The sequence below is a fragment of the Nymphaea colorata genome, chromosome 10 (genome assembly GCF_008831285.2).
Source record: "Nymphaea colorata isolate Beijing-Zhang1983 chromosome 10, ASM883128v2, whole genome shotgun sequence".
Lineage (NCBI taxonomy): Eukaryota > Viridiplantae > Streptophyta > Magnoliopsida > Nymphaeales > Nymphaeaceae > Nymphaea > Nymphaea colorata.
In genome coordinates, this window is record NC_045147.1 from 2,041,163 (window position 1) to 2,059,316 (window position 18,154).

The following is an 18,154-nucleotide window of genomic DNA, read 5'->3' on the forward strand; positions in this document are numbered from 1 at the left end:
CCACCAAACACAAAGATTGTCTTCGGTCGGAGCTAGATAAAATCCAATATCAGTCTACAGGTGCTAAGAGATGGAAAGAGGGGGTTTATTCTAAGGCAAGAACTGCAACAAGTGTTAGAGGAAGACTATCAACTGTGGCGTCAAAAGGCAAGGATTGACTAGCTTATAGATGGAGACCAAAACTCGAAAAACTTTCAGTTTCGGGTGAAAGTTAGGCAAAAGCGGAACATGATTTCCTCCATCTCCATTGACGGCATTAAGGTGGATTCCGTGGAGCAGGTGGCTTTCGCTTCTGCAGATTTTTTCCATAAATTTTATAGCACTGATCAACGAGGTCAACCGTGCAGTTTTCCATACTTATATGTGGATAATATACTGTTGTTCTGTCGGGCCAAGAAAAAGTTGACTCTATACCTCAGAAGGGTGTTCACTGAGTTCGAAACGAAAGCAGGCATGAAATGTAACCCCAATAAATCGAGTATCACTCCCTTTCACATCATAGAGGACATATCGCAACTCTGCAGGGCGATTATGGGCTGGAAGCTCAAACCGCTTCCTAACACATACTTGGGCCTTCCCGTTTTCAGCGGTCGTTGCACAGAGGAGCTTTGGCACCCTCTTCTCGCGAAGATGGAACACAAGCTATGCGACTGGAAATGACTCTTCCTTTTCCTATGCGGGGAGGATCTGCCTCCTCAAGTACACTATCTTGCAGTTAGTGAGCTATTGGGCCAAAGCCTTTCAGATTCCTCAGAGGGTAGTTCAGGCCATGAACGGGCTACGATTAGATGTTTATGGGGCGATTCAGACGAGCATCAGCATCCCCATCTGGTCAAATGGAAGACATTATGCCTCCCTTGTGAGGAAGGTGGCATTAATATTAAGGATATTCTCACCCTCAACAGGTCATTCATGGTGCAATGGGGCATCAAGGCCTACCTGCACAACTCCCTCTGGGCCAACGTGGTGAGATCCAAGTATCTGAGCAATACTAGTCTGTGGGTGCTTAAATCTTCACCGCACCACTCAGCCTCGTGGAGAGCCGTCGTTTGGGTAATGGTGAAAGGGCCAGGTTCTGGGTTGACTCGTGGGGCAGGGGACTGCTTTCAACTCTGTTGGCAGGGGACTGCTTTCAACTCTGTAGGCATGGAGAGAAATCTTCTCCAGCAGTGTTTGTGGCTTCAGCCATTTGGAATGACCTTAAGTGTCAGTGGGAGAGGTTGCAACTCAAGTCCAAACACTCGCTAGTGGTAGCCATCTGGTTTACCACCCATATCAGTCTAGATCTACTGCATTTTGGCGATTCAAGGCAAACCAACTGTCTATGTTGTGATTCAGACATCTGCTCAAGTGCTGAAGATTGCATTTGATCTCTTTACTGTGGATGGTAGTTCAATAGAGGCGAGCCTTAGCTGCAGACGAAACCCTTCATGCTTTTTTATTCTGCAGATTCTGGAAGACAGTATCCTGGAGGTGCCTAGCCCAAGGGATAAGATTTTGCTCACTATAGGGCCGGAGGTCTGGCGACGTCGCATAAAACTTTGGCTCTCCCGCCCAGGAAATGCAACTTTCAAGAATTCTTCTTTTTGTGGCTGGAGGACTCTCATTACTATTACCAACTCTAATCCTGTTTACGAGATTACTGCCATTTTGCTGAAGGCCTGTCCTATTGGCGATAATCTGAACTAGGACACCCCACCACATAGTTAGGCGCTGTCCCCTTGTCTTTTTCGACTCTTTTGTTTTTGTCAATTTGTAAATGTTCATTTTGTTCACTATATTACGGGAATCAACCCCAGCAGGTTTGCAGAAGAATGAGCAGAAAAAATAAACTAATTAAAAAACATCTAAGAAAAAGATCCAAATGGCTGAGCCTTTCCTTCAATGTGTGGCAAGCAAATGCTTTTCCTAAAGTATGCATTGGCGGAACGTCATAACCAAAGCTAATGCTTAGATCTTATCATCACTCTGAACTTGCCTTTGAAAATATCTAGCACAATGACAAAGTGAAAGATCATCAACAATCTCATGAATACTCCCAAGTAGAAAAAATACAAGAAAACTAAGCAAAAAATTATTTTGCAGAAGGATTAAACAGTAAAAGTATGAAACCTTAAAGAAGACAAGAAACAGTGAAATAAAGAAGACATAAGCTTAATGGTAAAAGCAAGTGCTATTTAAGAATAAGAAAAACAGAGAACTCCCAGTTACTGGATAGTATGCTATTACCTATGATACCTAAAAAAAAAACTTTGATACTCGAAGCCCCACAGGAAATGTGAAAAGTGAAGGTAGAGATGCAACATGCTTAGTGGAAATTAGCTTATATCTTATTTGTACAAGTAACCCCTGTAGTCAACACTGCTTGAAGATGACAGACTTCCTTTTCATTGTCATCAAACATGTCTATTTTAACCATTTCTACTAAATTGCATGACCCACAATAACAAACACTATTGAAGAAGTATTTCCATTTTGTAATATACAAGCATGTTGAATTAAGTGGCAAGCAATGACCATGCAACATGTCAACCAAATTACCACCAATAACAAACATCAATGAAGAACAACCTATCACAAAATAAATGCTCATATGAAATAGTGTACAAATAAAGAACCAATCAGCATATAGTTAACAATCAAATTTTACCTACAAGTTTACCTGTCAACCATAACACCCATTGTGGTGGTGGAAGGTTGACAAAGACCATGGGGTTGTTGCCATCCGCTAACATGTCAATAGCCTTCACATGTGTATCATCATCCATCTGTCTGGTCTCTTGCAACTCTTAAAGTATTTCACAAGTAACAAATTGAACTCCTCTATATGCACGTGTCATGGTCTTTATATCTGGAGCAATGCCATGCAACAAATTATAATATTCTTCATCATAGTTTGATTTAGTCCTTTGCGACCTACTTGTGGTCTTGTTGGTTATTATTGTGCGCTCCTGAGATCTTGTAGTTTGAGATATTGAGGATTGTGCGGGAGGACTTCTGTCATTGAGGATTTGTGTAAATGATTGTGAATTGTCATATTGCATGAAAAAAGGTGATGATTGGGATGCAGGCATTGTTGGATAGGTTTGATGTCATCATCTAAGAACATGTTATTGCATATGTCTACGTCCTTGCCAGTTGCATTTGAATCACCATATATCTCAAACTCCTCGTAATACCTCCATATTTTTGGGCTCTTGTGCCTTTTTCTACTTGGGTATTTTGAAAAATGCCATATATTCACATGCTAAGAGAAACAAATAGTGACATTGGGTAAATAACTTATAATTAGGAGTTTTAAAAATAGCTCAAGGTACTCACTCTAGACTTGGGGGTCAACATCAATGCATTTGTTAATGGTGTCGTACCCAAATGCGCTTGCATTCACTATTTTCTTCATAGCTGTCAAATTGGGTTTCACATAGTTAAATTTGTTCTTTATTTTGTTTTCGTGAAATTCCTTCTAAAAAGTTACTTTCATACTCTTTTCAATAGCTATATATGCTTTTGCCTTTAAACCTTCACCTCATTTCATATCAGAATGCATGATTGCTCAAAGAGAAGCTGGATTAAGTAGTCCATTTTTGTCTTGGTCCACGTAAGATTCTCCCTTGATGGACTGCTATTTTCCATGATGTACTAATTCATACAATATTCCTTCACAATTACAATATTCAGTATCACAATATATGCATAAAATGAAAACTATGTTGATTGATGCGGCATGATACAAATATATATTCCAATAACATGTGCACATATGTCATGGTGATATATGAGTTGCTACACTACATATAAGAGAAATCAGTTGTTTTCTTCCAAAACAAAATGAACAACTGTCGAAGAAGAGGAAGCAAGCCGATATTTGCAAAATTTTAAGTCGCTTATCTATTTATTCCTTGTTACAAAACTTGTAAACCAGTTGTCGTAATCGTGTGTGTGTGTGTGTATATATATATATATATATATATATATATATATATAGAGAGAGAGAGAGAGAGAGTAATTGGTGAATACTAAGCCCTAAAGAAAGTCAAAACTGATTAATTATATGAGAAAGCAAATTGTTGAAGTGTCTCTAAATTATTTTGTAACTTATAAAAAAAGACCATGCATAGAAAATGTTATAATACATTCAGCTAATCAAAACATTGCGGCAAAACAATTACTTGTAATGCATAGTTGTCCATGGAAACAAATCTTGCTGGAACTTATACTTGTAAATAACATGTTTTACCATTGAAAACACTGGGACATGTAGACACTGGATAGAGCTCCACTGTTTTAATTGAAAATTCATGGATAATCTCTTGATGGAGAACTATGTGGACCACATCTTCTATTGATTATTCATGCCAATAAACAAGTAGGCATCATGCCAAACCCCACTTTTACTACAATCAAAGAATCTTAGCATGTAAGGCACCTGGAATTTCATCAATAAACCAAAAATGTGTCTACGTCTGAAAGGTACATATCACAAAATCAAAATATAGTAGGTAGGAAAAGCAAAACATGTTGCAGAAAATGAATTATCTCTTATATAATGCGACAAAGACACCACATAATGGACAACTATGAACCACAAAAATAAAAAGAGTAGAAATAGAATGAGTAGGTACACAAAGCATACAAATCAAGGTAAAACCAACAGGTTAAGCAACAAAAATAGAAACAAGGAGCTGGTAAAAAACTTCTACATGATAGGTAAAATAAGTTACTAATATGAAAATGGATCCACACCAAAACAATGTAAAGAATGGGACAAAGATATACGAAAAAAAAGAGGCAAATAAAATGGGGGGTTGAGGGTTTTTCCTTCTAAGGAGCAGCTCGAGCAACCCTGCCATCAGATGAATAACAGATGCAAATGGCATCAAGAGATACACCAAAAGGAGAGCGAGAGACATAGAGAATTGGAGCCTAGGGTTTTTCCATTGCTGCAGGTAAAGAACCTCAAACCAAGGGCAAACCATGCTCTTGTGTCCACCCTGCCAAAATGAATAATGGGCTGAGAGAAATAGAGGACCAAAGAAAACAAGTTTGAGAGAGGTAGAAAGGGAGTGAGGGAGTGGTTAAGATTTTACCTCTGCGGTTCTTGAGGAGCCACCTATTAGGGAAGACCTAGATCTTTGTTCAAACCTAGTAGGGGAAGAAAGCTACACAATGATGGTGGAATTAGTTTTAATAGAGCGTTGAACAAAACGAGCAAGTGAGAGGACATGATGGATAGAAAGACAGAAAAAGATAGATGGAAAGCAAAGAGAGAGAGAGAGAGAGAAAGAGAAAGAGGGGGAGAGAGATGAAGTTTACCTGAAGACCACCAAAATAAGATTCGCTTTGAGAACTTGACACAGTGTCCTCAGCTATGCTTTCCCAATGGCCAGAAAGAGAGACAAGGGAGGATGAGTAAGACCTATCTTAGACAAGGGGGCATTGTTTGTCAGTTGAAACAACGTAGAGGAGAGTAATTGGAATCAATTTCCCCTCCTCCAACATGAAGTTGGTTATATACGCTACCTCCATGTATGTAATTTCATATGCCATTTTAAGTATGACAAAAAAAACCCATGATTAATACAAAAAGGAACTTTTGTATAGATAAAAACAAAAACCGCAAAAAAAAGATTTGGGGATTCGATAAAGGTCAAATTTGTCAGTCTGTATATGCATATCATTATGACTAATATACCCCTTTAAGCAATAAAAGCATTTTCATTTTTTTTGACCTGCTTATAAAGTTATCTTATCATCTCATAACTATTTTATTATTTCATAAACTTTATCTCATACTTATGTTTAGCATCATCTCATACATCTGTTCTTATCTCATAAATATTTTATTATCATATACACATTATCTATTACTTATGTTTAGCGTTATCTCATACATCTGTGTATTATCTCATAAATCTTTATTTATTTCATAAACATTATTTCATACTTATATGTTAATGCATCTGTTTGTTCGTTATTTCATTATCTTATAAATCTTTTGTTATCTCATAAACATTATCTGGTATTTATTTATTATTTTATATCTATTTGTTATCACACATACTTGTACATATAATATTTAGACATGAACATAAATGTATATGTTGATAATAAGATCCCTATTTGACTTGCACTCATTATTACATACTTGCACTCATTATTACATACAAGAAGCCATGTACAAAACTCTCGCTCCCTCCAACAATCACCAAAAAGTTTACAGGAGTTTTTTGGTTGAAATTTACTATGGGAAATAGTGGGACCTAGGGGTCTGACAATTTACCGTGGTAAAGTTTCCCAGCTGCGTTCGGTTGCAGCTTAAGAAGCAAAGCACAGAGTCTCCCTTTGCGCACAAGAAGCAGCGCCCCTTTGCCTCTGGTTCTTCCCATTGCCAGTGGAAAAAACCTCGGCGACATCTGGTTGCAGGTAACGCTCCATTCTTCACCTACGTCTCTCTCTCTCTCTCTCTCTCTCCCCCTCTCGTTGCCCCTTCTGCTGTTCCTCCTTCCATTGTTCCCTCTTTTGCTTGTCACCTGTTATTGTTAGAAGTTTTTTCTCCCATTCGTTCACTTGTTCGTTTCCCCAGCGTTTTCTTTCCCCCTCTAGCAGCTAATCACTTTCTTGCTCTTTTTCCCATTGCTTTGTTGTGCTGAAAATATTTGTTCAGATGTTCATGAGGAGCGCACATCTTCTTTTCGCATCTACGTTGTTGCTTTGATGTGGCAGCATATGGTAGCCAAAGACAAAAAGTTCATAGATAGTCTTGATTATCTTTTCAAATGCCTCTGCTTCCCCACATGGAAAGTGGCCACTAACGGTTAATCATGTTTATACGCAACGGTACAGCAAAGTCGTCCAGTGAAATAAGCTGGTAGAAGCAAACATCCTCTCATGACATGACCCGCTGCCATATTTTTGCTTTATTTACGTTTTCCTTCTTCCTTTTGCAGGAATTCCGCGTCAACTAGCTTAGTGAAAATGTTTAGACCGGCCATGCCCATAAAAAGGTCAGGTTGCAGCATTCACAACTAAATATCACCGACATCCTCTACATGAACAACCACAGCTTTAATATGGTGGCAATGTTATTTTGCCTAACACCGATCTCACAACCTGATATGAATTTCAATGTAGCATGGCAGTCTCCACAAGCATGTAAACTCTTGAATGTCCAAGTAGGTCTTCCTAGAACTGTGCTTAGGATACCAAAAGCAACAACTATCTTCTCAGTGAGTTGAAGTAAGTACTGCTTCTTTGGTTCCTCTTTTCCCATCATGAAGAACAAAGTTTGTATTTGGTATATATAATACTTATTTAAATTTTGAGACTACTTTCTCCAGCTTGGTACTTAACGATTTTGTTTGTGGACGAGAAGTGCTGCCAACACGGACACTTGCCAAACCAGCTTAAATGATTCGTGAATGCACTTGCAGGCCAAGTTTCAAATGTTCTGGCTTTGCGCAGGCTGAAACAACACTTGTAAACCGATTTGATATGGTTTAAACCTATCCAAAGTTCCATGTCCGAGCACAAGTCAGCTGCCCTCTTTTGAAGACCCAGACTGAACGCAAAGAGTGATCATCAAAGTCCAGGCAACCCCATTTTTTTTCAGGCATATCATCAAACAGTGGGGGCGCATTGTTCAACGATTAGGTAGATGAGCAAACGGAGCAGCGTCCTCGGGCTATGCACACAGACACACAGCCCCTCTTTGCATCGGACTATGGCGCTTGTGAACATCTCTTCATGTTCATTACAATTGTGTCATCATTTTTTTTGCACGCTATGCTCATTTGTTATGTGATTTTGTTAATTTCGCAAAGGCCAAGATAATTCGTGCGGTATTTTATTTCTCCGGGTTTCTTTGATAATTTTATTATGTTATATTTAATTGTTGTAAACAGTTATTTAACTATTTTTTCTCATTCTCCTCTTTTAACTATCAAACACCAATAAAATGAAATTTCAAAGGTTTGTCAAACACACCTCATTCTCAGGTGAGGTGAAATTTCAACTCTTCCACCTTTTACCAGGGAAACTTTTGCCTGGTGAAATTTCACCTCCAAACAAAGGGAAATAAACAAATGCCCCCTTAGGGTTCAACCTTTTTCTAGGGGAATTTTCACTGCATACACCCATAAAAGCGGGGTAAATTTTTCAATGTTTAATGGACTATGAATAATCCATACACAAGTGGAAAAGTTCACCCACTCCATAGTGAAATCCCTGTGCATCAAAAGCAGCCTTATATATACAGGTCTCCCTTAAAATTTAAAAATTATATAACTAATGTTCCTTAACCGTAACTTTTTTGGCTATGTCCCTGGCTCTACATTAAGTACCACCATCTGTGCACATCCGAAGAAGGAAGTTGGAATTGAGATCTGTGCACATCCGAAGAAGGAAGTTGGAATTGAGATCTGTGCACATCCGAAGAAGGAAGTTGGAATTGAGGTGAAGACGTTGGATTAGGTCTCAACCCTGACACTCCAGATAACCTTAGACAATTTGCCAGCATACTAAACCATGCTAAACGTGTTCAAAAAGGTTGGCACATAGAATTTAAACCTGAAATGCAAGTTTTATTTTGATATGGACGTGTGCAGCAAATCAAATTGGCTCTAAATCTTATTGATGAGTTCATTTAGCTGCCACAGGGGCCGTAGCATTGCTGGTCAGGGTGGGGATGCAGAGACAGTGCGTTGCCCCCTCAATTTCTGTGGGTGCTACTTCATTGGGCTGTTTAAGGAGTGCGCTCCATCAAGTTGAAGCAGCCCACTACCCACCCAAGCCCTTGTGCAGCACAAGACCTTAGAGGCAGGGGGAATAGGGGGTCCATCGAGCCTCTTCCGAACAGTGGATGGATTGCTAACCTTATGCTTACGCTTTCGAACAGTGGATGGATTGCTAACCTTATGCTTACGCAGAATCCATTTAGCTAGATTTGGAGCTCTTCTAGGTCTAATTGATAAGGCACCTAGTTTTAGTGCATTCATGTTCGCATTTTCATTTGGCAAAGTAACCACATACTATTCAACATTCCAAAAGCTTTGGTTTGCAGCATAGCTTGGTTGTAACATTAAAAATGAAAGATTTGACAAACAAAGTACTTTAGTCCATTTAAGACTTGAAGTACTTCATTTACTTTTAAATAGGCAATCGAGTTATTCAGTGGCTCTAATATAAGAACTAGGAGTTGCCATTCTTGAGACCTCCACCAGATCCACCAAATCACGTAATATTTTCACATTGGGATTGACCAATGTCCGTTTGTTGGGGGGAGGAAATGTTTAGACTAAGCAAATCATGTTGCCTCAAAATAATCCGTTTATAGTGTGACTGTGTATATGTGAATTTTGAATAATTTTATCTATTTTTTTTTTCTAATTCAAAATACCAAAATCCCATCTATGGAAAAGAATAGCTACTAGGAATCCTTAGAATGAAGGATCCAAAAAGCATTAGAAGTTAACCATGATGGAAGCAAGAGAAATACCCGGAATCCATAACCACCAGTGAACTAACTTCCCTGATACAACTATGGCCCTAAGGAATCGAGGAACCCGAACTCACCATCGAGCTCGAATCAAACCCTAGTGTACTACTCAACAACCTGATCGACTCTCCTCGCCCTTCCACCCCAACCAACTGCCACCGCTTTATTCGCCCATTTGGGCTTGCATATCCATCCCACAAAAAGCCCTACCGAGACTGCCATTCAAAGGGACCGAGAGAGCTTTGCCTTAAGGGGCATAGCGTAGCTGGTCGAGCTAGGGGCCTGTATTAAGGCAGGTCTCTAGTTCGATTCCCGTGGGCGCTATGTTCCTGTGTCTTAAGGCGGTAGGGTGCGGCATCCAAGCTGACGGGTGCACCGTTGCTATCGCTGACACCGACGTAGCTCAGGACCCCGGAGGCAGGGGGAATGGGGGGGCCTTCGGGCCTTGCTTGGGCGGTGGGGGTTAACACCTCTCGCTCACCCAAAGGGACCGAGAGAGCTCTGAGAGGTTGTTAACGATTCAAAACAGTAACCAAATCTTTTAACCCTAAAATTTGTGTAAACAAAGAAACGAGTCAAAGTCGAGTACAAATAAGTCTGAGTTCCCACAGCTCAAACTCGAATTCATGGACTTGAGCTTCAATTTGAGCTTAAGCACTCGAGTTGAGTATTATCGAACGAGTTCGAGTCAACTCGTTGTACATTTATAGACATATTTGACATTATGGTGAAACAAAAACCAGTCTATTTAGTCTCGAGGGGCATAACGTACCTGGTTGGACTAGTAGAGTACTAATTGTGAATTGGCAAAATGATTCCGATGGGTGCCATTTTTATGGGCAGCAATCAGCAACAAACATGACGACCGCTCTAGTTGACGAATGTACGTGGATGTGTTTGAGGTTGATATGGTGAAGCAAGAATGCGAATGCTCAGTCGTGAGGACTTGTTGCCATAACTGTCCGGTGTCCAGGTGAAGATCAAGGCATGCTTTACACATGCAAGACATGTCTTAAACTACCAGTTTTACATCGGTCATAAATAGTCATTGCTGAAATTTGAACTTATACCGACTTGGTGAATGAAACTGCCAGTTTTGCGCTACTTCTACTATTAGATACATATAAACGTATTCAGACACCACATACATAGATATTACGCCTAAGCTGATGTATGAAAATCCTTTAAAGCATGTTGAGGGTTAATTCAATTGGTTCTCTACACGTGGAGATCTAACTCTTGGTTGCCTTAAGTTATGAGATGGTTTCTAAAAGACTGCACAAGATGTTAGGAATATATCTATATTCATTGAACGTTGGATTTATTATTCTTCGCAAGTCACAATATTAAAGTTTTCATGCAGATAGCTTTGTAGAACAACAAAGTTGTCAGTTACATCTCAAATGATAACATGACACGTTGAACACAATCACGGGTTAATAGAAAACGAGGTTCTAGCATAAATGGTACTGGTTTGTTAAGAAGTTTGTTCAAGTCCTGAAAATATCGATGCTTCATTTATGGCTTTTCGATCAGATTTGTCCAGAAACGTTATTGGAGGGCAGATAAGGTAATCTTCTTGTAAACTATTAATGCAAAACATCGATCAGACAGCTTTAGTAGTGGGCGGGCATCTGACTAACGGTACAATAACCAACTTGACCGAGGCATGCTCGTGGACATGGTGAACCTTTAAGGTCATGCTTCACAGCAGTAAAACCAAGGGCCAACTCTACTGTAGTAGAAAGTGGAAACAGCCATGACATTTACTCGGTGGGAGCTGCTCGCACCCTGCTTGGAACTAAAGACCCTTGGAGAGAAGGAATGGTGCATCATTCAAGAGAATCTGGCGGAGATTTAAACACAGAACGAGGAAATGGTGTCACTCACCACAGCGCGTAGACTGGGTTCTGCAAGGTAACACCCATGGCTTCGATTCAGCCTGTGAGGTGACCCAGTCGCACGCGCGCGGACGCCAAACGGCCTTAGATTACATTACGTCCGGACAACGCATCGAGTGCAGTGACCAGACTCAGCTTGCCCACATGGTACATATTCCAGTTTCCTCCCCATTACTGCGCTTTTCCGAAGTCTAGATCGATCTCTCTGTCTGAATCCAGTATTCTTCTGCTCAGCTGCAACATCCTGCCCATGAAAGCTAGCAGGAAACTTTCAGGTGATTTCCTTATCTCCCAAAGAAGCTTTTTCCTCTGTCCTGTTTCATCTAGTTGAATTTCAAAACCCTGGACTTCGACTGGTTTCATCAGGAGTAGCTCCATTTTTCCCGTTTTTTTTTTATCTTTCTCTTATTGTAAACCGACTTTTCTCTCCGAAAACGGAAGAATCGTTCTGAGATTTGGAATTTCGCAAGTCCTCATTTTAGGGGATTTTAGGATTTTCTCTACCCAAATCAGATGTCAGCTGATAAGCAGTGCGGTCCTTCACCAGATGAGGCTTGTTGCCCAAGATGCATAAGCGCCATTGCAAGAGCAAGCTAGTTTCTTGAGCGTGTTGACCGCAGAGATTCTGATACTCCTTGCAACAGTTATTTTTGTTTGAAAAGATTGAAAATTTGCCTTTATCTATATGTATGTGTTTTTTTGTTCAACCCTCATCATAGAATCATGTCCTTGCAGAAGGCGATTGGTTGCGTTTTATGTCAGATGGACATGAAATGAAGCCCCAAACCTCCATCCTGCTTTAGCTCAAGAGTAAAAGAAAAGAAGAGCCGCTGTGTCTGTAGTAATATAACTACGCCATGGCATCTTCTGATGGGCTTTGTGTCACTACTCTTGCCCTTCCAGTAGCTGATAAGGAGTCTCCAACATTCTGGACCATGTGTGCATTCTGTCACTATGTGCACGAGTACCTGAGGAGGTATGAGAATCTTGACATCTGGTGCCAGACTTGTCGCAGACCGTTTCGTGCCATAGCCATGGCTACTGCACCACCTATAGTTCCTGGTACTGACTCTTATTATTACTGGCCTTGTAGCCCCTTTAGCCAGAGTCCGGGGCCTCCAGGCTTTGGTGGCTACCCCGCTCCTATTATGGATCAAAATATGGCCATGCCTTGGAGACATTTTTTTTCTTCTCCACTGCCTAGCTTGCCACCTTCTGAAGTGTCAAACGATGCCCAGAAGATACCAACCGAGCAAAAAGCAGTAGCTTCTGATCCATCTCAGACAACCCATACTCCATTGCCAGTTCCTACCATGAACGGGGACTCATCCCACAGGCCTCTTTCTAAAAAAAAGTCTGCACGGGCGAAGCCAAGCAACAGAAAGAGTGGTGAAAGAATGAAGATTCATGCACTTACAACTGAACCAAGGGTTACAAGGTCAAAGAACAGCGAAAAGCAAAATGAGCATGTAAACCAACACGAAGAAGAATCCTTGAGCCCAACTAAAAGTTCACCAATTCAAAGAAATGTATCTGGGAATGCAAGGAATTTGCTGGTGAAAAAGGCTAAGTTGGAAATCCTCAAGAATGCCTCAGAGAACCAGAAAACTGAAAAATGTGCAGCTTCCAGTCCTGTTAATTCCACAATTACTACCACTCCGGCAAACACCACTGCTCGAACACAAAAGAGGAGAAATGACAATGTGGAGCAGAAGGTGCGTAAGGTAAATTCTTCGAGGTCTGGAAAATCTGGGTCCGGGTCTGGGTCACGAAAGAACTCCAAGAGTCCTGCAGATGAGAAGGTAGGTGAACCAAATCATTTGATACCTGATGACCCTGATGGAGGAGAAGTTTATGAAATGATCCAAGGCATATGTAAAGATATTGTTGGTGCTGAGGAAATTGAGGAGCCACTGGCTACTTCTTTAGCTATCGATGTCCCCGACTCTGATTTCTATAATTTTGATGATGATAGAAGTGAGTACAGCTTTGAAGAAGGGCATGTGTGGGCAATATATGATGAAGAAGATGGGATGCCTAGAATATATGCTAAAATTCAGAAGGTGATTTCACGTTATCCATTTTCAGTGCAGATAGCTTGGTTGCAATCTATAACCCGTACCAAACGTTCTTGTGGGCAATTCAAGATTACAGGGGGAACAACCAGCAATGTTTTAAATCTTTTCTCACACAAAATGAACTGGGAAACTTTGCCATCAGGTGGTGACGTAAGAATCTATCCAAGGAGACATGAGGTATGGGCAGTCCATGATAAGAGGAATTCTAGTGACAGTGAAGACCCATCAAGATATCAGATTGTCGAAATACTCCAAGAATATACAGAAGAACATGGAGTTTCACTTATATCTCTTGTTAAGGTCAGTGGTTTCAAGTCTGTATATCAGAGGGTGCAAATTGGTTCAGATCCATTTGTTTGGTCTTTATTCAAGAAAGATCTACATAAATTCTCACACCAAATTCCAGCTAGAAAAATTTCAGAAGATGTTCCTGAGTTATCTCAAGATTGCTGGGAGCTTGACCCTGCAGCCATCCCAAACTGTCTCTTGAAGGGTGACTAAGTAAAAATAGATCATCAGCAAGAATGATGCATCTGGTGTGCTATGACTATTCTCTCATGTTGTTGTCCTCTATGATAAAGAACAGACAGTCAGTTGAACTTTGACCAATTAGCATCCTTGAACCTTTAACAAGCTTTTATTCATACCATCTGCATTGAGTCTCTTTTTGCATTATCGTCTTGTTGTTTTTCCTTTTATGGTTGCGCAATTTGTGTGTAGGATGCATTAAATGTTGTAGATGTTAGTCTTGGGTCTTTTGAGTGTGTAAGCAATTGCTCATCCTCTGTGATTCTTAGGTGTCCCTATTTACCGTTTGACACTTTCACTCTTCAATGACACTGATATATGAATTGCAGCATTGCATTATAGAGCCTGAATTACTACTTCCATTCTTGTTTTTTTAATCGATTTTTTGAAAAGGTCAAAGAGTAATGTTTCAGAAATTGTTACACATGCTATACAAATGCATACATGGTGGTCCTTGTAGAATCTAAGCATAGATCAAGCTTGCTGTGTTGGTAATCTTATTTCTTCTGAGGTTGGATAGTTCTACTGTCCCTAATACACACATGTGCACACACACATACAATTTCACAATTAAAAGTGCTTGTTTCCATTTGATTTTCATATGTCAATGCCTGTTTGTCCTGATTATTTGTGCATTGGGAACAAAAAAGTGTAAAATTATATACTGAACTTTCATATTTAATACGTTCACTAATCATTTGGAAGTCAATTACATTATTTCTTATATTCAGTTTTCTTTAGCTTGAATCTGATCTGACATTTTAAATAAAATCTTCATAGCCTGCTCTTGTAAAAAGGGATCCATGTCTCTTGGGCTGTTTCATAAATTGAGAGAGAAGGAAAGCTTTGCATGTTATAACAATGTTTACTTTTGGAGTTATCCTTTGAATTCTTAATAATCCCTAGGCTTTTCTCAAATTGTTGTCCTTAGGTTCTGAAGGTTGACTATTGAGAAGCAAAATTCTACCAGTGATCTCATGCTGAATTCTAAATACAGGAAGATTGTGGTAGTAAAAATGAACTGAGTTCTCCTGAACTCATCAAATATAATGATGGCTAGTACGTATGAATCATGGCAGGCAATCTGTATACTTTATGTGGTGTATACATTAGTTAAATTGTAATATTTTGCATGAATTTGCAAATGGGAACATTTCAGGGAACTGCAGTAATACTGGAATTGGTTATATGTAGCTTCTTTTGCAAGGTTAAGTCACAAAAACCTTGGGTTTCTGGTGGTTTTTTTTTTTTTGGCACAAGCATATGCTAGAGCTTATGATAGTCAATTTTAAGCTAGTACCCAATCTGTACTTACCTTGTAACTTGCAAGATTGAACGTCATAACAAATGAACTTAGTGCAATTGACGTGACCACTATTAATGTGTAGATGCCTCTGCCTCAAAATGTAGAATTAGTTGGAGAAGAATGCCCTACTTTTTAGTTCAATTGAAATGTTGACCTGTTGCTTCCTTGAATTGGATGTACATCATTATGAACCATTGCTCTCAATTTGTCCTACACTCCTTTATTTAAAGTATACTTGGAGTGGTGATCTTTTCTAGTTAATTTTCATTGTACGGGAGGGTATTGTGTTTTCTATGCCCATGGTTGGTTGAAACCAACATAGCAGCTTTGTTATCATATTGCAATCTTTTGGCTTCAGTTGCATAGTTCATAACATGCAAGCTTCCCATCTTCCATCAGTATTATCTTAAGGTAATTCTTTCTGGCTATTGCAGTAAAATTTTAGATATTGAACTGCTCTTTTCTTCCCTTCTATCTGCTCAAGTCTGTTTAGCACTTGTTTGCCTAGTCCTCTTTTCCAGGACATTTTGTCTCTTTTTATGTTCGTTCTTGAAATTCTTTCTTTGGCCATACAACTCAAGCACCATCTTCTAAGTAATATTTACTAAAGGGGGTGAACTTTACCACTTGGATGTTAGACTGATCAATTATGTTTCTGGTTGAAAGTGAAACTGTTCTGAAAGATGAACTGCCCTGCGTATTTAAACCTAAGTTCATTTTATGTTCACAGAGTTCAATTGGCATGCTAGTTTGCAAGTCAACTAAAGCAATCCAATCAGCACCGACTGTCTTGGCACTTCTTCATATTGGATAGTTACACAGCCGGCTTCCATTGTCAAGCTCTTTCCTTTAAAAATTATGTCAATTAGTTAATATACCTAGTCACTTCACATTATTTGTTATGAAAATAGCTTGCTGCATCTATTATTGTCCACAATTTCAGGTTACAATAAAAGGCAAGGTGGCTCATACTACCCATTTTTGCTTTGGAGTGATGTTCCGGGGAGAATCATATCTGAACTTCTCAATATTAAATGAATTACAACAAACTCTGCATATTGGTTAAGCAAAACGTTTATGGCAGTACTTCAGATAATGTCAATTGTAGTTTGTGGAGGCCGTGGTTCCAAGGCTTATTGCTTAACGGTCACATCTACACAGCAATGAAGCATCACACTTCTGCCTGTAACACATGAAATGTCTCATTTAGCTCTAGCTTACGTTTAAGATAAGGATTACAACGAAGAATCTTTAAGCCCTTGTGCACAAAAAAAATATTTGTTTTTAGAAGTGCATGTAGATGGCAAAAATTGTCGACAACTGTGCTGCATACTTTCTTAACTGATTTGTCTACTGACTTTGAATCGTTTGGTTCAGCATGAGTTGTCTGTTGTTCATTCTTTTTCTTCGACCAAAATAAAATTGAATGTTCAATTTTAATTTATTATAGGTTGTGTTGTGGAGCTCCTGAGAAAAACAGCCTACATCATGTCGCCTTTACAACAAAAGAAAATTGAATTATCGGTTTGTTGGTCCTGATAGTCACTAGAATTGCTCATCGAGGGGGTAAAAACTGAGGGAACTGTGTCTGTTTCCGCTGAATGATGATTTTTTTTTACCTGGATGATTATGACATTGTACCTTCAGAATATGTAGCGGAGTTTTTTTTTTTTTTTTTCCACTCACTCATGTCTTCGAAGCTGTGGTACATGTTATATAAGTTTGTTCCAATGGAATTTTTGGGGAATAGTTTTATGATCAGATATCTCTACCTGACCATCCTTTCCTTGAAGCAAATGGACATTAGTGAATAAGTATTTTGGGCTACACTTGCCTATTATGAAAGTACACGGGGATTAACTGGTGTAAAAATGTCTGAGCGTCGTGGCAATTAGCATGAGATTAGCTAGTGGTTTGGACTTAAAAGGTCTTCAAGTTCCGATGGAAAAATGCTTGGGTTATTATAAGAAATATTATGTACATCACAAAAGGGGGACGTTCTTCAGCATCAAACACCCGTAGGCCAAAGCCAACACAACTGCCAAAAACCCTAGCAGTAACAGAAGCAAAGGGAGAGCACAGGCCAAACAAATATCCTCAATAAGGGCCATGACAAAAGGTCTGTTGAAAGGAAAACACACGAGTGCTTTCAACGTGTGTCGATTTTACCATCCCTATAACCATACCAACAAATCATAAGCACAGCATTGAGGGTGAGGAGGTGATTAGTCATGAGGATATGATCCCAACAAGGTGCAAATACTCGTCATCTCGTCGGTTGTTCCCTGTTGCCTTTTAGAAAGGCCTTCATGCGCCTGCTCCAGCCCTTATTGTTAGTTATTATTCTCTTGGTCTGGAATATCTCTTACCCTGCAACCAGTTAGCAAGCAGCCTCATTTCTAACCAATCCCTTCTACCCACATCTCTCAATGCTTTACTATCCATGTACCCATCATTTACATTGAAATACACTGCCATTACCTATCTGTCATCATTTATTTTGATGGAGATGATTTTAACTAGATCTGCATCCACTTCAAGCTCCTCATTTTTCCTGCAGACAACCCATGTTCTTAGCTAGATTTTTAGCAGATTACGTTCATCCTTGTCAAAATTTAGGCTGTTGTAGACTTTAGTACATGACCTCCATATGAGTGCCTTGAAAGGAAGCATGACACCTGCCTCAATCCTGTCATGTGCAACACAATTCGTAAGCCACTGTAGCCTCCAAATAACTACATGAAAGGAGACATTCTAGTATTTCTGTAGCCACTTTGAATGCCATTGTTTTCTTACCCCATAGCTCAAATTCTTTAACTACATCATTCCTCGGCACTCGATGGTGCCC

At 39.6% G+C, this 18,154-nt stretch overlaps 1 protein-coding gene and 1 long non-coding RNA gene across 6 annotated transcripts; both read left to right on the plus strand.

The window, feature by feature from the left end:
* Positions 1-6,311: 6,311 nt before the first annotated feature.
* Positions 6,312-7,850, plus strand: LOC116263086 (uncharacterized). 2 transcript variants are annotated; one of them, XR_004174561.2, is made up of 4 exons: positions 6,312-6,423; positions 6,665-6,868; positions 6,948-7,236; positions 7,338-7,850. It is a non-coding gene; the product is annotated as an uncharacterized LOC116263086 (long non-coding RNA). The 2 variants fall into 2 exon arrangements; XR_004174560.2 differs by having other exon boundaries at positions 6,948-7,850.
* A 3,414-nt stretch (positions 7,851-11,264) lies between these two features.
* On the plus strand, positions 11,265-16,980 carry LOC116262380 (uncharacterized). 4 transcript variants are annotated; one of them, XM_031641696.2, is made up of 3 exons: positions 11,265-11,669; positions 12,130-14,008; positions 16,757-16,980. In XM_031641696.2, the coding sequence occupies exon 2, from the start codon at positions 12,252-12,254 to the stop codon at positions 13,971-13,973; it is 1,722 nt and encodes a 573-aa protein (XP_031497556.1). In that variant the 5' UTR covers positions 11,265-11,669; positions 12,130-12,251; the 3' UTR covers positions 13,974-14,008; positions 16,757-16,980. The 4 variants fall into 4 exon arrangements, with proteins under 4 accessions (XP_031497556.1, XP_031497555.1, XP_049936081.1 ...); XM_031641695.2 differs by lacking the exon at positions 16,757-16,980 and adding an exon at positions 14,932-16,750; XM_050080124.1 differs by lacking the exon at positions 16,757-16,980 and adding an exon at positions 16,250-16,750.
* The last annotated feature ends 1,174 nt before the right edge of the window (positions 16,981-18,154 follow it).

Excerpts from the sequence above, each read along its gene's own strand:
- LOC116262380 (XM_031641696.2), top strand. The coding sequence starts at position 12,252 with ATGGCATCTTCTGATGGGCTTTGTGTCACTACTCTTGCCCTTCCAGTA.